Source organism: Phyllopteryx taeniolatus, unplaced genomic scaffold (assembly GCF_024500385.1).
Source record: "Phyllopteryx taeniolatus isolate TA_2022b unplaced genomic scaffold, UOR_Ptae_1.2 contig_27, whole genome shotgun sequence".
NCBI lineage: Eukaryota > Metazoa > Chordata > Actinopteri > Syngnathiformes > Syngnathidae > Phyllopteryx > Phyllopteryx taeniolatus.
The window spans coordinates 22,889-48,395 of record NW_026903195.1 but is presented as its reverse complement, the minus strand read 5'-3'; the positions used below and the strand labels follow the sequence as shown (position 1 = coordinate 48,395).

Here is a 25,507-nt window from a genome sequence, read left to right as displayed (position 1 = left end):
ACACTGATTGAGGAGTATTTGCAACCTTTGCACAACCAACATTGTCCCAGATTATCACACTACTCGTCACTTTAAACCGCATACACTCCTTGAAGTATCGGCGCCCTTTGCACAATGGTCATTGCACCGGACTATTGCAATATTAGTCATTCGAACTGCTCTAAGTGCTAGAGAACTCTGCATCTTTTTGCACAATTGTCCCAAAAAAATAAAATGTACCGGCATTACCAGATTACCAGATAACTAGCAACCCTTTACTGCTCAGTGACTGTTTTTTTTTTTTTTTTTTTTTTGTCAATGTCTTTATGTCTCAAAGGTGTTCTCTGTCAATTGACTGTCTGTTGTCGTACTAGAGCGGCTCCAACTACCGGAGACAAATTCCTTGTGTGTTTTTTGGACATACTTGGCAAATAAAGATGATTCTGATTCTGGTGGACTATACAGTATGTACATGAATGAGAGGGGAAGAAGAAAGAGTAAGGCTCCAGGGAGAAGTCTTAGCAGAGGTGGAGGACTTGAGAGTACTTGAGGTCAACAGTCCAGAGCAATGGTGAGAATTGGTTCCAAGCAGGTTGGAAAGGTTGGAAGAAAGTGTGAGGTTTTTTTCAGGTGACAGATGAGTCTCTGCTAGGATAAAGAGCAACATTTATAAGACAGTGGTGAGGCCAGCCATGATGTACGGATTAGAGGCAGTGACACTGAGGAGACAACAGGAAGCAGAGCTGGAGGTGGCAGAAATTAAGATGCTGAGGTTCTTTCTAGGAGTGACCAGGTTGAGAAATGAGCGTCTCAGAGGGACGGCCAAGGTTAGATGTTTTGGAGACAAAGTTAGATACTTGTCAAATAAAGATGATTCTGATTCTGATGCTCTTGAGTGTTGAAGTTTAAGATTTGACGAGACATGAATACGATGCTTGCACTGACCTGTGAAACCTTCACTCACTCGCTGCTTCTTCAGAAATGGGACCCAGTGCTGAAGCTGCTGGCAGAGAGCTACGCCACCAAGTGCATCTGGAACCACAACCCGGACCTGGAGGACACTGGAGAGAACCTATATGCTGGCACTGGGCCCGTAGACCTGCGGGCAGCGCTGGAGAAGTGGTTCCTGGGTGAGTGAGACAGCAGAGGACACACATGAAAAGGAAAACTAAAGCTTTTTGTTTTTCCTGGTAAAACAAAATAAGAAGAATAAATAAAAGTAGCAAAGGGCATGTCGATCATTGTAACGGAGTAAAAGTATCGATCCTTCTTCACATAAATACTCAAGTAAAAGTAAAAAGTACGGTGCATTTAAAGTATACTCTGACAAGTCCAGTTTATGTAAAATGTTACTTAGTAAATGTATCACGTTAACACCCACCTCTGGTTATACGGTGCCATACTGGTGTTCAGTATTTCTACACAATAGATTTTATAATCTTTCTCTTTCTTGTATTTCTTGCATGTGTCTCTTGTTATATATGTGTCATGATACTTACACCGAAATACTTAAACACTGTGGAATATTACAATGCATGCTGGGAACATATATTACAGTACACTTGACATTGCTGTAAATTCTGCAGTTACTTATCACATACCATTCAGTAAAATACTGCAATGTGACTCTCTAACATGGAGTTAGTATAAAAGTGTCAATTTAATTTCAAAATCTTTTGTCATTCAAGTGTTCAGAAAAGGCCCCTCTGACAGATACTTGTTTGACCCAGTTTTGTATCCGCTTTGTCCATATTTGGCTAAGAACGCATCCTTTTCCGCCCCCTTTCCTCTGTGTAGAAGACCCACTTGAGAGAGTACACGTGTTTGTTATGTTGACAGTGCTGGCTCGGAGCGGAAAGGGAAGGTCTTCGCTAGTGACGTAGATAAGATCGACAAATTCGAATTACCTGATTTCAGAAAAACGAACTCAGGAATGTATGGACGATTTTAATTCATCCATCCATCCATCCATTTTCTGAGCCTCTTCTCCTCATTAGGGTCACAGGCGTGCTGGAGCCTATCCCAGCCATCATCGGGCAGGAGGCGGGGTACACCCTGAACTGGTTGCCAGCCAATCGCAGGGCACATACAAACAAACAACCATTCACACTCACATTCACACCTACGAGCAATTTAGAGTTGTCAATTAACCTACCATGCATGTTTTTGGGATGTGGGAGGAAACCGAAGCGCCCGGAGAAAACTCATGCAGGCACGGGGAGAACATGTTTCACATATTTACTGAGGCACCATAGAGTCAATATTTCATCCCAAATACAAGAAAATGTTTGACCAAATATGTCCCATTTAAGAATAAACGGCAACAGTTCAACATTTCATGGTACAAAGCATACTGCAAGCCACGTGGCTTCTGCTACAAAATACAGTAACTCTCTGTGTGACGTCAACCAGAATCCTATGACGTGGGGGAAACTGTAGTTAATTACTACATAATCACTTGCTTCATCCTCATCATCCTTCTACCAATATACTCACTCTCTCTCCTCTGGATGTGTCCAAACCATGGAAGTCTGCTCTCTCTAACTTTGTCTCAAAAACATCTAACCTTGGCCGTCCGTCCCTCTGACGAGCTCATTTCTAATTTTACTCAACCTGGTCACTCCTAGAAAGAACCATCTTCATGTTGTAATGGAATTGTAGGTTAGGTGTTTAAGAAGTTGATTGCAAGAGGGAAGAAGCTGTTGGAATGTCTGCTAGTTCTAGTTTGCATTGATCGGTAGCGCCTACTTGAGGGAAGGAGCTGGAAGAGCTGGTGACCGGGATGCGGAGGGTCCGAGAGGATTTTGCACGCTCTTGTCTTAGTCTGGCAGCGTGCAAGTCCTCAAGGGTGGGTAGGGGGGTACCGACAATCCTTTCAGCAGTTTTGATTGTCCGTTGCAGTCGGAGTTTGTCCATTTTTGTAGCAGCACCAAACCAGACTGTGATGGAAGAACACAGGACTGATTCGATGACCGCTGTGTAGAACTACCTCAGAGTTGATTTTGGTCGCCCACTTCAGGTCCTGAGAGAGTGTAATTCCCAGTAACTTGAAGGTCTCGACGGTTGACACAAGGCAGCTGGACAATGTGAGGGGCAGCTGTGGCGAAGGATGCCTCCTGAAGTCCACGATCATCTCTACAGTCTTGAGCATGTTCTGCTCCAGGTTGTGTCTGGCGCACCACAGTTCCAGCCGCTCCACTTCCTGTCGATATGCAGACTCGTCACCGTCCTTGATGAGGCCGATGAGAGTGGTGTCATCTGCAAACTTCAGGAGTTTGACAGTCGGGTGTGCTGAGGTGCAGTCGTTCATGTAGAGAGAGAAGAGCAGCGGAGAGAGGACACAACCTTGGGGCGCCCCAGTGCTGATGCTGCGTGTGGAAGAGGTGGCTTCCCCCAGCCATCTTACTTTGGCTAATCTTCATTCCTCTCCTTTCCAGCGCATGCCTCCACTTTTTTAAATATTCCTCCACCTGCTCCCTGCTTTCATTGCAGATCACAATGTCATTTACAAACATCATGTTCCATGAGGATTCCACTCATCTGTCAGCCTATTTATCACTATTGCAAAGAGGAAAGCGCTCCCAGCTGTCCCACCTCCACCTTAAACTCCTCTGGCAAACCTACAGCACACCTCAACACTGTTCTACTTCTCCCATACAGTATGTCATATATTACTGTTAAATACTTCTCTGCCACAGTTCCTCTCTGGGTACCTTGTCATAGGCTTTCTCTAGATCTAATAAGACACACTGCAGCTCCCTCTGACCTTCTCTGTACTTCTCCATCAACTGCCTCAATGCAAATAACGCATCTGTGGTACTCTCACAAAACCATACTGTTGATCACTGAGCCACATTACTACACAATTTTACCATATTATTTGACCACATTGCATATCCTGCATAAGAGGAGGGGTCTAGCCTCGGGGGGAGACTTTTATTTGGTGCAGTTGAAATTAAAAAGCAGTAAGGCAGTTGCAGCATCCACTGGAACAAGTTAAGAAGCTTTATTTTAAAGACTGCAGAGTCCATTTCAACTCTGTTACTAACCCCAACAACAGAACCTAACGAGCTCATTAAGTATCGCTTCGAGTTGAGAGTCGTCACAAGCTCCAAATTCAATCACTAAAATGTCTGTGTGTGTGTGCGTGTGTGTGTGTGCGTGTAGAACATCTCTACTATGACTTCCGTAACAACAGTTGTGATGATGACAAGATGTGTGGACACTACACACAGGTCAGTGACACACACACACACGCACATGCACGCACGCTCACGCACGCAGGCACGTACAACACGCACACGCACACACACACACACGCGCACACACGGCTAGTGCAGTTGTCGAGCGGGAGGTGTCCCCCGGTCCGAGGTGTGCAACGTGAGGGGGTTATCTACTTGCGGGTATGCCCTTCTTGCAGATCAGCTTCAGTTACTAAAGTAGAAGTACTGCTCACTGAACTTGCATTGAATAGTATGGTATTGTATAGTAGTATAACTTTGATTGACTTTACTTTCACACTATTCACATTGCACTTTTCTTTTCCTGGCTGTAATGGGGTTGTAAATGTAGAATTGAACATTTTTGCAGTTCTATGCATTTGACATTTCTCATTCATCTTTGCTGTCACAAAGTAATAAATGACTTTTTTACTGCCTGTGCATCTAAGTCACTGCAGTGTATTCCTCTACTGTAACAGAGTAGCGGCTGTAGCATTTTTCATCAAAAGTACAGGCTCCAAACCATGGGTCTGCAAAGCGGGCGGCCGTGGCCCAGGGCATCCACCTGGAGGGGGCATCACAAAAGCTGGATCAACACCCCAGATCGAGGATACGTTTTCGGGGGCATTAAACGTTCAATCCCCACCACCACAACCAACACCAACACCACCACCGCTGATTATTTGTTTTAGGGGGCCTGAAATAATATAAATTTGCCCTGGGAAGCACCGGAGCTTTGGACACCACTGCTCCAACCACAAATTGTCAAAATGACATAAAATGACCATCTGATTGTATTCCCATTTGATCCAAGGTCTGGCCTTTAAACACCGCTAATCTTCCCTGTTCAAGGGCTTTCAAAACATTGCTAATCTCACAATGGACTCCCACTGTATGTCATCCCTAAAGGAAGATAGCCAACCAGTCCATCGCAGTGTTTGTCATGTTCAGCACACCCGACAAGGATGCTGCATGGTTCCGCAGTCTGGTGGAAGTACGTGACGTGAAACCTTGCTCTGACTTTGCAGATGGTGTGGTCAGATACACACAGGGTGGGCTGTGCCGTCCACCTGTGTAACAACATGGAGGGTCTGGAGTGGGAGAGGATCTCTTTCCTGGTCTGCAACTACTACCCAGCGTCAGTGCTAACTTCTCTCGATTACCAGAGCTAATGCGAATGCTAACAGAACTGCTACCCAATACCGGTGCTACTCTCACATCATTACCATGAGAGCCAATGCTATTGCTAACAGTACTGCTACTCAGCGTTAGTGCTACTTTCTCTTAATTACCAGAGCTAATGCTAATGTTAAGAGTACTGCAACCCAGTGCTAACACTACTTTTTAAGTGGGTTTGTGTGTGTGTGTGTGTGTGTGTGTGTGTCTGTGTCTGTGTCTGTGTGCATGTGTGCGTGAACGTGTGCATGCGTGCAGGGGGAACTACGAAGACGAGCGTCCTTACGTGGAAGGAGATTCGTGCTCCCAATGTCCGGAAAAACTACAAACATGTGAAAACAACCTCTGTGGTATGAAAACATTATTCTAACTATCTTACTACTAATACACAGACACACGCACCCATGCACGCACACACACACACACACACACACGCTCGACATACTACATTATCTGAGTTGTTCTTTTCCTTTCGGCTTGTCCCGTGAGGGGTCCCCACAGTGTGTCATCCTTTTCCATGTAAGCCTATCTCCTGTATTCTCCTCTCGAACATCAACTGCCCTCATGTCAACCCTCACTACATCTATTAACCTTCTCTTTGGTCTTCCTCTAGCTCTCTTGCATAACTGGTCCATCCTCATCACCCTTTTACCAATGTACTCGTTGTCTCTCCTCTGGATTTGTCCAAACCATCGAAGTCTACTCTCTCTAACTTTGTCTCCAAAACATCTAAACTTGGCTGTCCCTCAGATGAGCTCATTTCTAATTTTTTCCAATCTGGCCACTCCTAGAGTGAAACAACAACTTCCTTTCTGCCATCTCCAGCTCTGCTTCCTGTTGTCTCTTCAGTGCCACTCTCTCTAATCCGTACATCATTGCTGGCCTCACCACTTCATCCTAGCAGAGACTTTTCTGTCACATAACACACCTGTTACCTTCCTCCACTCGTTCCAACCTGCTTGAACCCGTTTTTTTCCACTTCCTGACCACACTCACCATTGCTCTGGACTGTAGGTTAACGTTACTGGTGGAGGACATTGTTAACCCGGCCCACGACCGATCCAGTACGGAATTCTTTGGATGAACGCTCATATTTGTTTGGCAAAGTTTTAAGCCGGATGCCCTTCCTGATGCAACCAACATTATCTGACTACACTACATTATTTGACTGTATTACAGTTGAGATTACTCAGAAAGGTTTCTTCTTCTGCTAAGAATAATATGGCAATTGACCTTAGGTGAGTCATTGCTGCCACATTCAAATCATACAGGCAGTAAAGTTAACTGTACCAGAGATGTGCAGGTGAGTAACTGCAGTACACTGACCTATTGCGATGCACTGAAGTGAAACCGCGATATAGCGAGGGATTACTGTAATCGAAAAAATTTGTGTAATACAGTCAAATAATGTAGTAGGATATGGTCCACCTGTATGCCCAGCCATTTGAGAAAGAAAAAAAAATCTCTGCAACTTGAAAGCAGACACATTAAACCAATCTGGTCTCTAAAGCAATCAGAGATAGTGAAGGGTGGGCGGGGGCGGGACCCTCATACTCTCTATCAGATTTTTTTTGGGTGTCCTGTTTGGCTGATAGGTCAGGCAGAATGGAGGATCTATATCCCTTTTACAGTTTTACTGTGTCACAGTGGAATTTTTAAGCTGCCGCTGTGGTTTCTTAGCTTTATAATGGATATTTATTGAGAATCAGAGTCGATCAGTCGAACAGAGCAAGGTTTCTAGAGGGGAGTGAGAAAAGAAGACAACAAAAGACAAAGCACTAACTGTAAACAAGATGAGGAAAGTAAATCATTATATATCTAGAACAATGACACATTAGATATGAGTGGTGTATGGAGCAGTAGTGCTACACCCTCTGAGGGAAAGATAGGACAAGACAAGACAGGACAGAGACAGGAGAGGAAGCATGCTGGACAAGGGTCGTGAACCCGGCTGTACAAATGAAGTGTGGTGGGAGTGGTTATGTAAATTATAAATATCTATAGGACCAGAGTGTGAGTGAAGGAATACCAAAGCAATTCGCATATTCATGAGTTATTTGTCGCAATGACTGAGTGGCCCCAAACCCAGCAAAAAGGTCCCAGGGATGTGTGCCTGCGGACACATGCAAGTGAATTCGCATCGTTTCACATACACAATGCCTGACAAAAATGTCCTGTAATTACTGTGCCTGTACTGCCGAGGCTGAGGACCTCACCCAATCAATTGAGAGGTGGGACCGCGCCCAGGAGCCCACCCGAGAGCTGCCCAGCGGACGGGACTCGTATCACACCGAGGGACCCAGAGCGTTCACTTCCTGACCACACTCACCATTGCTCTGGACCAAGTATTTCAAGTCCTCTATCCTTGCTAGCTCTTCTCCCTGTAGCCTCACTCTTCACCCTTCACCCCTCTTATTCATGCACATATATTCTGTTTTACTTGGGCTAATCTTCATTCCTCTGCTTTCCAGTGCATGCCACCATCTTTCTAACTGCTCCTTCACCTCCTCCCTGCTTTCACTGCAGATCACAATGTCATCTGCAAACATCATGGTCCACGGGGATTCCAGTCTAACCTCATCTGTCAGCCTATCCATCACCATTGCAAACAGGAAGGGGCTCAGGGCTGATCCCTGATGCAGTTCCACCTCCACCTTAAATTCTTCTGTCACACCTACAGTACACCTCACCACTGTTCTGCTGCCCTCGTACATCCATCCATCCATCCATTTTGTGAGCCGCTTCTCCTCACTAGGGTCGCGGGGGTGCTGGAGCCTATCCCAGCTATCATCGGGCAGGAGGCGGGGTACACCCTGAACTGGTTGCCAGCCAATCGCAGGGCAAATACAAACAAACAACCATTTGCACTCACATTCACACCTACGGGCAATTTAGAGTCTCCAATTCATGCATGTTTTTGGGATGTGGGAGGAAACCGGAGTGCCCGGAGAAAACCCACGCAGGCACGGGGAGAACATGCAAACTCCACACAGGCGGGGCCGGGGATTGAACCCTGGTCCTCAGAACTGTGAGGCTGACGCTCTAACCAGTCGGCCACCGTGCCGCCGCCCTCGTACATGTACCTGTATTATTCTGACATACTTATCTGCCGCACCAGACTTCCGCATGCAGTACAACAGTTCCTCTCTGGGTACTCTGTCATAGGCTTTCTCTAGATCTACAAAGACACAATGTAGCTCCTTCTGACCTTCTCTGGACTTTTCCATCAACATCCTCAAGGCAAATAATGCATCTGTAGAACTCTTTCTAGGCATGAAACCATACTGTTGCTCGCAAATACTCACTTCTGCCCTGAGTCTAGTATGCACTACTCTTTCTCATAACTTCATTGTGTGGCTCATCAACTTTATTCCTCTATAGTTCCCAGATCACCCTTGTTCTTAAAAATGGGCACCAGCACACTTTTCCTCCATTCCTCAGGCATCTTCTCACGCACTACAATTCTATTGAACAAGCTGGTCAAAAACCCCACAGCCACCTCTTCTAGTTACTTCCATACCTCCACAGGAATGTCATCAGGACCCACTTCCTTTCCATTTTTCATCCTCTTTAATGTCTTTCTAACTTCCCCCTTACTAATCATTGCCACTTCCTGGTCCACCACACTTGCCTCTTCTACTCTGCCTTCTCTTTCATTTTCCTCATTCATCAACTCCTCAAAGTATTCTTTCCATCTATCCAGCTCATTACTGGCACCAGTCAACATATTTCCATCTCTATCCTTAATCACCCTAACCTGCTGCACATCCTTCCCATCTCTATCCCTCTGTCTGGCCAACTTGTATAGATCCTTTTCTCCTTCTTTAGTGTCCAACCTGGCATACATGTCATCATATGCCTCTTGTTTGGCCTTTGCCACCTCTACCTTTGCCCTATGTCGCATCTCAATGCATTCCTTTCGCCTCTCCTCGGTCCTCTCAGTGTCCCACTTCTTCTTAGGTAACCTTTTTCCTTGTATGATTTCCTGTACTGTGAGGTTCCACCACCAAGTCTCCTTCTCTCCTTTCCTGCCAGAAGATACACCAAGTACTCTCCTGCCTGCCTCTCTGATCACCTTAGCTGTAGTGGTCCAGTCTTCTGGGAACTCCTCCTGTCCACCGAGAGCCTGTCTCACCTCTTCCCGAAAAGCTACACAACACTCGTCCTGTCTCAGCTTCCACCACATGGTTCTCTGCTCTGTCTTTGTCTTCCTATATCTTCCTCCCCACCACCAGAGTCATTTTACACACCACCATCCAATGCTGTCTAGCCACAGTCTCCCCTACCACTAATTTACAGTCGGTAACCTCCTTCAGATTACATTGTCTGCACAAGATGTAATCCACCTGCGTGCTTCTATCTCCGCTCTTGTAGGTCACCCTATGTTCCCGCCTCTTCTGGAAAAAAGTGTTCACTACAGCCATTTGCATCCTCTTTGTAAAGTCTACCACCATCTGTCCCTCCAAGTTCCTTTCCTGGATGCCGTACTTCATCACTTCTTCATCACCCCTATTTCCTTCACCAGCATGTCCATTACAATCTGCACCAATCACAACTCTTTCTCTGTCTGGGATGCTCAGAACTACTTCGTCTAGCTCCTTCCAGAATTTCTCTTTCACCTCTAGGTCACACCCTACCTGTGGGGCATAGCCTCTAATCACATTATACATAACACCCTCAATTTCAAGTTTCAGCCTCATCACTCGATCTGATACTCTTTTCACCTCCAAGACACTCTTAGCCAACTCTTCTTTTAAATAACTCCGACTCCATTTATCTTCCCAGCTACACCATGGTAAAATAATTTTAACCCTGCCCCTAAACTTCTAGCCTTACTGCCTTTCCACCTGGCCTCCTGGACACACAATATATCAACCTTTCTCCTAATCATCATGTCAACCAAATCCTGAGATTTTCCTGTCATAGTCCCAACATTCAAAGTACCTACATTCAGTTCTAGGTTCTGTGCTTTCCTCTTCTCTTTCTGCCAAAGAATCCGCTTTCGACCTCTTCTTATTTTTGACTTTGACCCACAGTAGCTGAATTTCCACCGGTGCCCTACAGGTTGACGGCGCCGGTGGCGGAAGTTGTTAACCCGGGCCACGACAGATCCGGTATGGAATTCTTTGGATGAACGCTCATATTTGTTTGGCAAAGTTTTAAGACGGATGCCCTTCCTGACGTAACCCTCTGCATTTATCCGGGCTTGGGCCTACAGTTTGCACTGGCTTGTGCCCCCATAGGGCTGCATTGAAGTTGCAACAAAGACAAAATTTCAAATTTCAAAGTGACAAAATCCGTTTTAAACATAACTATCCCACCCAATTTCTTGTTCACAAAGCAACGTTTCAAGAAAAGCTGCAGACTTTTGAAAAGTAGTACAAATCTTGAATCAAAAGAGGTTGCTTTGATCTACTTGTGCTGTTAATGTTGCACTAATCTGCATTTTTTCATAATCAACTGGAAACTGGATTGGCAGTGTATTGCCTGCTCAGGCATGAATGTGTGTAATCTGTAATCTATGCCAAATATTTGTTTGTTCAAGTGCAATTTTTGTGAACAGAGCCTCAGTGTTTTCTTATTTTTTATATTTATTTATTGTTCGACATTACAAAGCTAATGTTCAACATATTGTTTGCGCGAATTGTTCTTAAAAAGGATGTATTTGAAGTATTATGCTCTAATGTCACTATATCAGTGGTATAAAACCATCAATGATACTATCGTTTGTTGTGATAGTTTTGGGGAAGATATTCAATTTCATCCATCCATCCATCCATTTTCTGAGCCGCTTCTCCTCACCAGGGTCACGGGCGTGCTGGAGCCTATCCCAGCTGTCATCGGGCAGGAGGCGGGGTACACCCTGAACTGGTTGCCAGCCAATCGCAGGGCACATAGGAACAAACAACCATTCACACTCACAGTCATGCCTACGGGCAATTTAGAGTCTCCAATTCATGCATGTTTTTGGGATGTGGGAGGAAACCGGAGTACCCGGAGAAAACCCATGCAGGCACGGGGAGAACATGCAAACTCCACACAGGCGGGGCCGGGGATTGAACCCAGGTCCTCAGAACTGTGAGGCAGATGTGCTAACCAGTTAATTGAAGACTCTAACTTGCCCGTAGCTGTGAATGTGAGTGCGAAAGGTTGTTTGTTTATAAGTGCCCTGCGATTGGCTGGCGACCATTTCAGGGTGTACCGCACCTCTCGCCCGAAGATAGCTGTGATTGGCTCCAGCATGCCCGCGACCCTAGTGAGAAGAAGCGGAACAGAAAATGGATGGATGAACTAAACACATATAATACTGTATATTGAGAGCGAGAGTAATGGATAACAAAATATATTGTACAAACAGTATAAAAATAGAGCAACAACAGTCATAAAAATCTGCAATGTAGCAGGACAGCGAAGCAAGAACTGTGATAGAGCGCAGGATAACTGTATCTGTCTTCCGTTAAGTTGCAGGGACTCATTGTTATAGGGCTGAGACTCATTGTTTCCCGACATGTGCATCCTGGGACTCACATAGTTTTAAGTGTAAAATGCTTTACATCTTGTTTGTTGAAAAGTTATGCAATAGAAGTAAAGATTTTTTTATGCAATAGAAGCAAAGATTTTTCCCGAACATGAGGAAAAATCATGATTAATAATCGTGATTACATCCATCCATCAATATATTTTTTATTTTCTATCCGCTTGGTGGAAAGGATGGCGGGTAGGGACGATAACAGGGGAACGATAAAGGGGGCACCCTGGAGAGCAGCCACGGGGCATGAGAGGGGAGCCCCCGAGCAGCCATTCAGCCAGAGGGGGCCAGCCCCATGAGCACCACCGTGAGCCTAGTGGAAACCCACCTCCCCCCGTTACAGCTGCTGGGCACTGCTGCCCCACATCCAAAACCCCACAACCCAAATTCCACCGCCCCCCAGAAATCAGTGTATGTAGGGCATTAAAAAACAGGGACGGGTGTGTGTAATGCAGACCTGGGGGGCAGGCAGGGTGGAGGAGCAAAACGTCTAGACCAGGAGCCAGCACTGAATACTGCAAAATATGGATTGTGTCAGACTCTGTAGCTTCTAGACTTTTCCACCATGCGATTATTGGGTTCTTGAAACAGTTATGGCTTTTGAGACTTGTAGAAATAAATTGGAGTTTTGGGAGTTTGATGTTTCTAGCCAATAATGATGTGGTGCCTCCTATGCAGCCCTATGGGAGGCACAAGCCAGTGCAAACTGTAGGCCGGTCCCAAGCCCGGATAAATGCAGATGGTTGCGTCAGGAAGGGCATACGGCTTAAAACTTTGCAAAACAAATATGAGCATTCATCCAAAGAATTCCATACCGGATCGGTCGTGGCCCGGGTTAACAACGTCCACCACCGGCGCCGTCAACCTGCAGGGCGCCGGTGGAAATTCAGCTACTGTGGGTCGAAGACGAAGAAGAGGTGGAAAGCGGGTTCTTCGGCAGAAATTGAAGAGGAAATTGAATGTGGAGACATTGAATGTTGGGACTATGACAGGAAAATCTCGGGAGTTGGTTGACATGATGATTAGGAGAAAGGTTAATATATTGTGTGTCCAGGAGACCAGGTGGAAAGGCAGTAAGGCTAGAAGTTTAGGGGCAGGGTTGAAATTATTTTATTATGGTGTAGATTGGAAGAGAAATGGATTCTGGGTTATTTTAAGAAGAGTGGCTAAGAATGTCTTGGAGGTGAAAATAGTATCAGATTGAGTGATGAGGCTGAAACTTGAACTTGAGAGTATTATGTGTAATGTGATTAGTGGCTATGCCCCACAGGGAGGATGTGACCTAGAGGTGAAAGAGAAATTCTGGAAGGAGCTAGACGAAGTAGTTCTGAGCATCCCAGACAGAGAGAGAGTTGTAATTGGTGCAGATTGTAATGGACATGTTGGTGAAGGTAATAGGGGTGATGAAGAAGTGATGGGTAAGTACGGCATCCAGGAAAGGAACTTGGAGGGACAGATGGTGGTAGACTTTGCAACAAGGATGCAAATGGCTGTAGTGAACACTTTTTACCAGAAGAGGCGGGAACATAGGGTGACCTACAAGAGCGCAGGTAGAAGCACGCAGGTGGATTACATCTTGTGCAGACAATGTAATCTGAAGGAGGTTACTGACTGTAAGGTAGTCGTAGGGGAGAGTGTGGCTAGACAGCATAGGATGGAGGTGTGTAAAATGACTCTGGTGGTGGGGAGGAAGATTAGGAAGACAAAGGCAGAGCAGAGAACCATGTGGTGGAAGCTGAGAGAGGACGAGTGTTGTGCAGCTTATCGAGAAGAGGTGAGACAGGCTCTCGGTGGGCAGGAGGAGCTTCCAGAAGACTGGACCACTACAGCCAAGGTGATCAGAGAGACAGGCAGGAGAGTACTTGGTATATCTTCTGGCAGGAAAGGAGAGAAGGAGACTTGGTGGTGGAACCTCACAGTACAGGACATCATACAATGAAAAAGGTTACCTAAGAAGAAGTGGGACACTGAGAGGAGCGAGGAGAGGCGAAAGGAATACATTGAGATGCGACATAGGACAAAGGTAGAGGTGGCAAAGGCCAAACAAGAGGCATATGATGACATGTATTCCAGGTTGGACACTAAAGAAGGAGAAAAGGATCTATACAGGTTGGCCAGACAGAGGGATAGAGATGGGAAGGATGTGCAGCAGGTTAGGGTGATTAAGGATAGAGATGGACATATGTTGACTGGTGCCAGTAATGAGCTGGATAGATGGAAAGAATACTTTGAGGAGTTGATGAATGACGAAAATGAGAGAGAAGGGAGAGTAGAAGAGGCAAGTGTGGTGGACCAGAAAGTGGCAATGATTAGTAAGGGGGAAGTTAGAAAGGCATTAAAGAGGATGAAAAATGGAAAGGAAGTGGGTCCTGATGACATTCCTGTGGAGGTATGGAAGCAACTAGAAGAGGGGGCTGTGGGGTTTTTGACCAGCTTGTTCAATAGAATTCTAGCGGGTGAGAAGATGCCTGAGGAATGGAGGAAAAGTGTGCTGGTGCCCATTTTTAAGAACAAGGGTGATGTGCAGAGCTGTTGGAACTATAGAGGAATAAAGTAGATGAGCCACATAATGAAGTTATGGGAAAGAGTAGTGGAGGTTAGACTCAGGACAGAAATTAGTATTTGCAAGCAACAGTATGGTTTCATGCCTAGAAAAGTACCACAGATGCATTATTTGCCTTGAGGATGTTGATGGAAAAGTACAGAGAAGGTCAGAAGGAGCTACATTGTGTCTTTGTAGATCAAGAGAAAGCCTATGACAGAGTACCCAGAGAGGAACTGTGGTACGGAAGTCTGGAGTGGCAGAAGTATGTTAGAATAATATGTTAGAATAATACAGGACATGTACGAGGGCAGAAGAACAGTGGTGAGATGTGCTGTAGGTGTGACAGACGAATTTAAGGCAGAGGTGGGACTGTATCAGGGATCAGCCCTGAGCCCCTTCCTGTTTGCAGTGGTGATGGATAGGCTGACAGATGAGGTTAGACTGGAATCCCCTTGGACCATGATGTTTGCAGATGACATTGTGATCTGCAGTGAAAGCAGGGAGCAGGTGGAGGAACAGTTAGAAAGATGGAGGCATGCACTGGAAAGCCGAGGAATGAAGATTAGCCAAAGTAAGACTGTAACTATGTAAGAATATATGTGCATGAATGAGAGGGGTGGTGGGCGAAGAGTGAGGCTACAGGGAGAAGATATAGCAAGGGTGGAGGACTTTAAATACTTGGGGTCAAAAGTCCAGAGCAATGGTGAGTGTGGTCAGGAAGTGAAGAAACGGGTCCAAGCAGATTGGAATGGGTGGAGGAAGGTATCAGGTGTTATGTGACAGAAGAGTCTCTGCTAGGATGAAGGGCAAAGTTTTTAAAACAGTGGTGAGACCAGCCATGATGTACGGATAAGAGACACTGGCACTGAAGAGACAACAGGAAGCGACCATTTGGATAAAATTAGAAATGAGCTCATCAAAGGGACAACCAAGGTTTGATGTTTTGGAGACAAAGTTAGAAAGACCAGACTTTGATGGTTTGGACACATCCATAGGAGAGAGTGAGTATATTGGTAGAAGGGTGATGAGGATGGAGCTGCCAGGGAAGAAAGCGAGAGGAAGACCAAAGAGAAGGTTGATACATGTCGTGAGGGAAGACATGAGGGCAGTTGATGTTCGAGAGAAGGATGCAGGAGATAGGCTTACATGGAAAAAGATGACGCGCTGTGGCGACCCCTAAAGGGACAAGCCGAAAGGAAAAGAAAGAAGAAGAAAGATGTGGTGCATCCATTTGATAAGGTATTTTAATTGGTTAGCTAAATAATAGTGTTAAATGTTGGGAGCATTTTTGCCTCCCCCCTGTTTACTTTTCTGATGAGTGGATAAAATAATTCTATTTTCCTTATTCTTTGAGGAAAAATTTAGTATGGCAGAATCTAAAGTTTGAAACCATTAAAATGGAATCATTGGGAATGTATCTTATATTGCGTTTGGATAAAAGCTTAAGTTATTTGGGAAAAGGAAAGTCGGTAGTTAGATGCCTGCATCTACCTCCGGTAGGATCCAACGAACTCCAGAAGGTTGTAATCCAATTATATTTGTCTCGTGTAGGGCACCACGTCTCTTTTTATATTGGTAAAATTTAGGAAAAGTGACGAAAAACCTCAATCAATCTCAGTACTTTAGAAGGCTCGCAACATGGATGAAATCATAGTTCTCGATTACAGCAGTTTTACTATTTCACTCAAACACACAAAGTACACAACAGGAAGTGGAATTTTAGAGAACATTTAATTAAATCTACAGGGGAAGTTGGGGAAACAATGCAGAGGGACTTTACTACAAAAAGATACAGATAAACATTCGTAAAAGAAGCCTGAACTTGTGACGTAAGTGTGGGGTGAATGGATGTGCAGTGAGCGATGCTAGAGCTGGGAATTAGGTGACCGCTAGTTTAAGCCCAATTATACACCAATTTGTACTTGGTAATCAGAAAGTTGTACTCACATTTGCACAGAACACAAATAGGCAGGCGGGTCAATCCTTCCGATGGCTGGGCACGGCCGTCGACAGGTTGATTTGAAGAAAAAGGAGGAAAAAGAAAAAGCAAGGGTAGAGTGGCCAAAGCGCCTGTGTGATGATGTTCACCACATGCTAAGAGAAAACTTTCACATGCAAATCCTTCCTGCCAGATTCCTCTTGGTGGTGACTCACCCTCACACAAAAGTGTAGTTGGGGAGTTGGCAGAATAACTGCGGTCAGCGTGTCGGTGCGGCAAGGAAGATTTGGCCGGGCCTAGCCCATTTTGCCTCGCCATCTCCTTCTCGTGGTGAGAAGTGGGGCTTTTTGGCTGGGAGCCAGCAGAGCAGGAAGACCAGCAAGAGAGAACAAAAGGCTTTGGTCTTTTGTACCAAGAAAAAGGGCAGTTGCCCCAAAAGGCCAGAGCAGGAAGGACAGACCACACCTCTGATATTGAATTTCACTCTGGAATTATCTGTGGTCTAAACGCAGTGGATCTAAACTAAGAAATCAATTCCCAGCGTTTGCATTGTCTCACACACCATGGTTAATCTATGCAATGAGTGTTTCAACCTTATTTGGTGGCTAAGTACACTTAATGTCTGTGATGTAACATTTTCGTGTTGTCTGAGGTAAAACATAATCATCTTCCCTCCATCCATCCATTTTCTGAGCCGTTTCTCCTCACCAGGGTCGCGGGTGTGCTGGAGCCTATCCCAGCTATCATCGGGCAGGAGGCGGGGTACACCCTGAACTGGTTGCCAGCCAATCGCAGGGCACATACAAACAAACAACCATTCGCACTCACATTCACACCTACGGGCAATTTAGAGTTGTCAATTAACCGATCATGTTTTTGGGATGTGGGAGGAAACCGGAGTGCCCGGAAAAAACCCACGCAGGCACGGGGAGAACATGCAAACTCCACACAGGCGGGGCCGGGGATTGAACCCCGGTCCTCAGAACTTTGTGGCAGACGCTCTAACCAGTCGCTCACCATGCCACCCTAAACTCAACCATGAACTCCCTAAATACAAGCAGCACATCAACTGTCATCCTACCAGGGAAAACAACATTCTTGACCACTGCTATACCACGCAAAATGACCCATACCATCTATAGCAGAGGCAGGTAGAGTAGCCAAATATTGTTTTCAAGTAAGAGTACTGTTACTTTAGAATAATATAACTTAAGTAAAAGTAAAAAGTAGGCATCCAAATATTTACTTTGGTAAGAGTAAGAAAGTACTAAATGGAAAAACTACTCAAGTAAAGATTAACTTGTGAGTAACTTCTGATTATTATTTTTTTTATCAGAGCATGAACATAAAATAAAATTAAAAAATATAATAATATATGGGGGCGGCACGGTGGCCGACTGGTTAGAGCGTCAGCCTCACAGTTCTGAGGAGCGGGATTCAATCCCCGGTCCCGCCTGTGTGGAGTTTGCATGTTTTCCCCGTGCCTGCGTGGGTTTTCTCCGGGCACTCCGGTTTCCTCCCACATCCCAAAAACATGCATTAATTGGGGACTCTAAATTGCCCGTAGGTGTGAATGTGAGTGCGAATGTTGTTTGTTTGTATGTGCCCTGCGATTGGCTGGCAACCAGTTAAGGGTGTACCCCGCCTCCTGCCCGATGATAGCTGGGATAGGCTCCAGCACGCCCGCGACCCTAGTGAGGAGAAGCGGCTCAGAAAATGGATGGATGGATAATATATGGGCGTTGACACACCTGCCACCATTTAAATTTTTATCTGCCCAAATACCTACAACACATAGATTGGGCCCTACAGAAACATTATTTTCTTTATTTGCTTAAATGACTTCATGAAGAAGCTGTTTCCTGAACAGACTTATGTGTGTGCGTGTGCGACATCAAGGCATAGTGTTAATTTTGCCATATCCACTGCCAAAACAACAATAGAAACATCTGCAACTTACCGCAAGGTGTTTTCCCAAGCTAGAAGTGGGGTGAAAAATCCAAGTTTCGGCATTCATAATTTAAGTTTTTTGGAGTCTGTAAAATAAACACAGTCGCGCGGCTGTTTTTTCCCCCCAAAATGAGTCATTTTGATTGGCTCGCGAAGGCTATGTGCGTGGTCAGGCGAATGCCTTGTGTTGTCTGATTGGTGAAAAATTTTTCATTTTGATTGGCTCGCGAACGCTACGTACGTGGTCATGTGACTTCCTTGTGTCATCTGATTGGTGAATTGGAGTCAAATGACATTAGTGATCCCGTTTGATTGGTGCAACGGGCACCCTATGCAGATGTCGAAGATCGATTCTAAAAATAGACGCACACAGTAGTGATGGGCATGGCAGTTCTTTTGAGTGTACTGAATCATTGGAATCAGTTCATTAAAAAGATTCGTTCGCCGAATCGAGTTCTTTTACACAAAATCATTCAGGTGCTTCCTCATTCATTTAATTATCCATCCCTGAGGTTCATGTTCACTCAACACATTCACCGAAAGACTATGCGTTGTTGTTGTCATGTATTATAAACTAGGAAAGGTTATTATTATTTAAAAAAAAAAAAAACTGCTAAATTATCAACTACCAATCTTTCTCTCTGAAGATGCGTGCAGCGAGCTCAACTACCGAATATACTCCGCGTCCCCTGACGTCTAGCTAGGCTCTCGCCAGCCGGCGTGACTTTTCTGCATTCCACCGCGGTGGACAGCGTCGCTGACACCAGCACCCACCAGCCGGGCTTTCTGCTCACTCACTGTTATTGTCAAAGTGTCTTTGAGTGTTGAGAAGCGCTGAAGGTTAATGTATAATTATTATTATTATTATTATTATTATGAAATAAAAGAGGCGGCACGGTGGTCGACTGGTTAGAGCGTCAGGCTCACAGTTCTGAGGACCCGGGTTCAATCCCCGGCCCCGCCTGTGTGGAGTTTGCATGTTCTCCCCGTGCCTGCGTGGGTTTTCTCCGGGCACTCCGGTTTCCTCCCACATCCCAAAAACATGCATTAATTGGAGACTCTAAATTGCCCGTAGGCATGACTGTGAGTGCGAATGGTTGTTTGTTTCTATGTGCCCTGCGATTGGCTGGCAACCAGTTCAGGGTGTACCCCGCCTCCTGCCCGATGACAGCTGGGATAGGCTCCAGCACGCCCGCGACCCTAGTGAGGAGAAGCGGCTCAGAAAATGGATGGATGGATGGATGAAATAAAAACTTTAATAATCTCATTAGAGACACTGAGGGAATGTGTATGTGTACGTAAAAACATTTATTATTAATTTACATTGATTTTAAATATGTGTGCTTGTTTTCATGTGCTTGACTGACTCAAAAATTAGCCGTTAGCTTGAAGCTGCTAGTGAAAGCTATCCCCGTGAGGACCTCAGGACTTGCGGTTAAAATCAATCATGAGTATGTTCACTGCGTACTACGTCGTCCCTTGCGCAAATGAATCACTCATCGTACTAGTACATCGCTCCTTAGCGGATTCCAAACGAAGAAGTTCAATGAACGAATCACTCGTGTCTAACGGATCGCGAACGATAAGTTCAACGAACAAATCATTCTTCAGTTTTTCAGTTCCTCAGTACACCAGTTCACCAGTTCACTGAATGAATCACTCAGTTCACTTAAGTCCCCCTCCCTTGCCTGCACAGCGCTACCTTACGCTGGCTGCTCATTGGTCACTCGCCGAACATTCAGAAGTGAGTGACAGAACGCTTCAGCAGTTCCATTTCCGCTCCCAGCCGACTCGCTTGTCTCACGGCAGCGACCAAGCTAAAAGAACGAATCATTTCATAAACTGATTTGGTTCAGTTTGTTTACTAAAAATATTCGTTCTTCTGAACGAAATGTTCGCGAACGAAACAACATTAGCGCATTGAATAAAATAAAAGTAGCCAACGGCATGTCGATCATTGTAACGGAGTAAAAGTATTGATCCTTCTTCACATAAATGCTCAAGTAAAAGTAAAAAGTACAGTGCATTTAAAGTACTCTGACAAGTACGGTTTATGGAAAATGTTACTTGGGTAAATGTCACGGAGTAAATGTAACGCGTTACTACCCACCTCTCGCCTATATATAGTGAAAACACTGAAGAAGTGGACCAATGTAGCAAAGATAGAACTTCAAACCTGTTTAGACTGCACAGACTGGAGTGTCTTTGAAACGTCAACTGGCAGCCTGGATGAATATACAGACACTGTCACATCCTATATCAGTTCCTGTGAAGATGTGTGTGCCAAAAAAAAGACATTTTCATGTTCAATAACAACAAGCCTTGATTCACTGCCAAACTTAAGCAACTTCGGCAGGCTAAAAAGGACGGCCATCAGAGTGGGGACAGAGCCTGTACAATTGCGCTAGAAATCAGCTGACAAAAAAAATTAACATAGCAAAGAGAAATTATCCAGAAAAGCTGGAAAAACAGTTCACTGCCAACGACTCTAAATCAATCTGGGGAGGATTAAAATCGCTAACCAACTACAAGCGACTATACCCCCAAGGAGAGAACAAAAGAGGACTAGCTGACGACTTGAACACCTTCTACTGCAGATTTGAAAAGGACACTTTCAGACCCCACATCCACCCAGCCGTACCACAGACCACCATGGCACCTCTGACTTCTGAGTTGACCACTCATGAACAGGATGTGAGCCGTATCTTCAAACTACAAAAGACCAACAAATCGGCGGATCCAGACCTTGTGTCCCCATCCTGCCTCAAAGTCTGTGCGGACCAGCCCGCTCCAGTCTTCACACAGATCTTCAATAGATCTCTGGAACTGTGTGACATTCCATCCTGTTTTAAGCGCTCCACCATCATCCCAGTCCCCAAGAAAGCTGCAATTTTGGGTCTGAATTACTACATGCCTGTCACCCTGACATCTGTGGTCATGAAGGATCGCATCATGCTGGACCACCTCAAGAGCATCACAGGACCCCTGAAATTTGCCTACCAAGCAAACAGGTCTGTGGATGACGCAGTCAACATGGGACTGCACTTGATCCTAGAACACTTCGACGGCGCGAGGATCTATGCGAGGATCCTGTTTGTGTACTTCAGCTCTGTATTCAACACCATCATCCCCGAACTAATCTCCTCCAAGCTTCTCCAGCTCAGCGTGCCGCCTGCCACCTGCCAATGGATTTACAGCTTCGTGACGGGCAGGACACAACAGGTGAGGCTTGGCGACACCCCCTCATCCACACGCACCACCAGCACCGGGGCGCCCTTAGGATGTGTCCTCTCTCCGCTGCTGTTCTCTCTCTACACGAACGACTGCACCTCAAATCACCCGGCATGCAAAATCCTCTTGGACTCTCCACATCCTGGTCACCGCCTCTTCCAGCTCCTTTGCTCAGTTAAGCACTATCGAACATCCATCATCCATTTTCCATACTGCTTATCCTCACTAGGGTCGCGGGTATGCTGGAGCTTATCACAGCTAACTGCGGGCAGGAGGCGGGGTACACCCTGAACGTGTTGCCAGCCAATCGCAGGGCACATATAAACAAACAACCATTTGCACTCACAAGCTAGGCTGCGTGGATATACGTTAAGAAACCTCACTCGCCAGTTCTTAAAAGAGGGCGCTGGCCGCTGAGTTAGCAGTTTGTGTACTACCAATACATGACACGGTGGAAGTGTGGTTTGGAACCCTGGTGTGGTCGACCGCACACGAAGCATCGCCATAGTTATGTGACCGAGAACACAACTCAGAGGCACAAAATCAGATGCAGAATAACTTCCTGGTCAAAGCATCCAGTCCTCCCTCTCATCCAATCAGCGATGAGTCTCCCTCACCAGTACGTACCTCTTCCGGTAGCTTAAAGCTTTTGTTTTTTTATTTGCTGTTATGATTTTTCATTTGCTGTTGCTGTGTTTTTTGCTGTTGCCGTGTTTTTTTATTTGCTTTTGTGTTTAGTTATTTGTTGTGTTTTTGATTTGCTGTTGTGTTTAGTTATGTGTTGTTGTTATTAATTATTTGTTGTTGTGTTTAGTTATTTGTTGTTGTGATTAATTATTTGTTGTGTTTTTTGATTTGTTGTTGTGATCAGTTATTTGTTGTTGTGTCATTTTTTATTTGCTGTTGTATTATGTTATCTGTCGTGATTAATTATTTGCTGTTGTGGTTTTTAAATTGCCGTTGCGTTTAGTTATTTTCTTTTGTGTTTTGCACTTCAGTGCCACCGTGTTACACGTATTACACACTAAATAATTTGGAATAAATGATGTTGGACACTTGCTTAATGAAATATGTAGAGTATGGTAGCTAATGTAACGTCTGTTCAGAAAAAAAAACTGGTAAATGTTAGTAAGATGTTATATGGTGGTGTGGTTCGCAGTTCCCGACATGGATGACATGGATGGCGAAGAAGAGGAGGAGGAGGAGGGTATGCTTCTTCTTCCTGCCGCAACAACAGAGTTATTCCACCAGGCAGACGTCACCACCAGAATCAGCAGAACTAGCAAAACCACCCTTCCGCCACCGACTCCCAGTCTTCTACCTCCTCTCGTGACATCCAAATCCAACTTCCTCTCGGGTGAAGAAGAGGAGGAGGAGGGTGTGCCTGTTCTTCCTCTCACAACAACAGAGTCATACCACAAAGCGGACATCACCAGCAGCACTAGCAGAACCATTCCACCCCCACAGACCCCCACTACAGTCCAGAGGAAGTCAGCCATGAGGAAGGAGGTGGATTCAAAGGCAGGACAACAAGAAACAAGAATGGAGGGCCTACCAATCTTCACAATAGCTCAGAAAGACATTCCAATCATGACGAGTGCCACCTCCTCACCTTCCCCACCGTCACTCATGCTTGTTCTTTTTCTCGCCTTTAGCCTCATCATCTTCATCATGGTGCCATTGTGAGGGAGAGGATGACACACACACACACACACACACACAACACATCTCTTATCAGTTTGTCCAAAATACTATGAGAAATCAGGGGAAATTTTGTGATGATATGATGACAAGTGTATACATACAACTATTAGAAATGTATTTCTCTAGTAATTATAATTTCAAGCTGCACCGTAGTGTAGTGGTCAGCATCTTTACATCAGTTGAGAGTTTGAATCTTGGCTCAGGCCCTCCTATGTAGAGTTTGCATGTTGCATGAGACGGCTAGGAAGCTAATGAGCATGGCATGGATGCAAACTAGCATGAAGAGACAACAGGGCGAGGGTGACAAGGTGAAAAAAAAAAAGTTAGCGACCAGTGACATAAATGTAAATCCTTCACAGTGTCCCTTTAATGGGAAGTGGACTGACAAACTAGGAGCTTCCAGCAAGAAATAAAAAACTAAAAACAGGAAGTTACAAGTATTTTGACAATTTCATGAATTTGTTTTGAGCTTGATGAGACTTTTTTGAAGTTGTAAATCTCACGGTTGGGTTTTTGTGGTGTTGGAAGGCAAGACAAAATATGGAGGACCCAAATGCAGGGAAGCAGGGAGGAAAGGCAGGAGTGCAGGAATATTAAAACAAAAAATAATTTCCAAAAAAAGGCACAGGGGCCTGCAGCACCTGCCGAGTAGCAGGCACGGGGGCCTGCCACAGCTGCCGAGGAGCAGGCACGGGGGCCTGCCACAGCTGCCAAGGAGCAGGCACGGGGACCTGCCGCAGCTGCCGAGGAGCAGGCACGGGGACCTGCCGCAGCTGCCGAGGAGCACAGATAGGGTTTGCAGGCGCTTCCTCAGCCTGCCGCCATAGAGGTTTGGGAACACAAGAAACAAGAGGGGAGAGTGCACAGGAACGGTGGATGAGGAAACACGGGTGGTACGAGACAAGGTGACGAAATAGGCATGGAACGAGGTGACTTGGGGGCAGGTTTGGACGGAGGTGACTTTGTTGGAGGTGTGGAACAAGGTGTGGAAACTGTTGAAAAATTATGTGACTTTGAAACAGGGGCAGAAAAGCGGGAGGACAAAATTTGACCTTTACTTGGGCGCCTCCGTTGGCAAACACGCGGAGAGATGGCCAAACGGGTGCCCAAGTAAAGGTCAGAGGGAAATGACTTGGGCTTGGACTCGCAGAGGTCGGAAAATGTGACAAAAATTGACGAGGATGAGAAAAATGACTACGGGAATAACCGTAAAAAACTAAATTGAGGTCTGAATCGGTGTCAAAGAAGATTAACTAAAACGGGGCCATCTTCATAATCTGATAAATCTGAATCTAAAAAAAAAAAAATACCGCATTTTCACGACCATAAGGCGCACCGTATTAAAAGGCGCAGTCTCAGTTACGGGGTCTATTTCTGTATTTAACAGATGCATAAGGCGCACCGTATTATTGGGCGCAGGCATGGTAAAACATACGCTAGCATAAAACATACGGTAGCATGCATGCACGCTAAAACAATGTTTTTAAAAAGGCAGTGGGAGCAAAACTGAGTTTGGTTGTACTTTATTGAAGTATTTAACAATGTACTAATGTTATTTTTTGAGCAATCCTCATCCACAAATCCATCAAAGTCCTCTTCTTCTGTATCCGAAATTAACAGCTGGGCAAGTTCTCCATCAAACACGGCAGGTTCCCTCTTGTCATTGTTGGAGTCAGTCTCGTTGCCATGCGGTTCCTCAGAAATGATGCCAGCTTTTATGAAAGCTCGAACAACAGTGCAAGCAGACACGTTAGCCCAAGCATCCACAATCCATTCACAAATTCTGGCGTAACTCGCGTAACTGCCTCCTAGTCTTCATAAAGCTGTGTTAGCCATCTATCATCCATGGCTCCCATGCCGCTCACAACTTCACTTTGAACGCCCTGTTTACACCAATCTCCAGCGGTTGGAGTTCCTTCGTCGAGCCTCTCCGATGGCAAGCTCCGAGTTATTGCACTAAGTCAAATGGTGACTGTAGAGACGCTTCTCCCGGCTGTTCTTTGCTCATTAATCCATTGCTCGAGTTGGTCTTCCAACTCGGGCCAGCTCGCCTTGTTTCCGCGGAAAGCTTCGTCTTCTTGACTTGGCGAAGCTCGTCACAGATATACAATATTCTCCTTCTTCTTTTCCTTTCGGCTTGTCCCGTTAGGGGTCGCCACAGCGTGTCATCCTTTTCCATGTAAGCCTATCTCCTCTATCCTCTCTAACACCAACTGCCCTCATGTCTTCCCTCA

General features: G+C 45.4%; 1 protein-coding gene across 1 annotated transcript; it reads left to right on the top strand.

Annotated features, from left to right (window-relative positions):
- The first annotated feature begins 795 nt into the window (after positions 1-795).
- LOC133473514 (peptidase inhibitor 16-like) lies at positions 796-23,703 on the top strand. The gene is made up of 5 exons (XM_061765184.1): positions 796-1,109; positions 4,147-4,214; positions 5,228-5,337; positions 5,634-5,725; positions 22,729-23,703. Exons 1-5 carry the CDS (start codon positions 902-904, stop codon positions 23,253-23,255), a joined length of 1,005 nt encoding a protein of 334 aa, XP_061621168.1. The 5' UTR covers positions 796-901; the 3' UTR covers positions 23,256-23,703.
- The last annotated feature ends 1,804 nt before the right edge of the window (positions 23,704-25,507 follow it).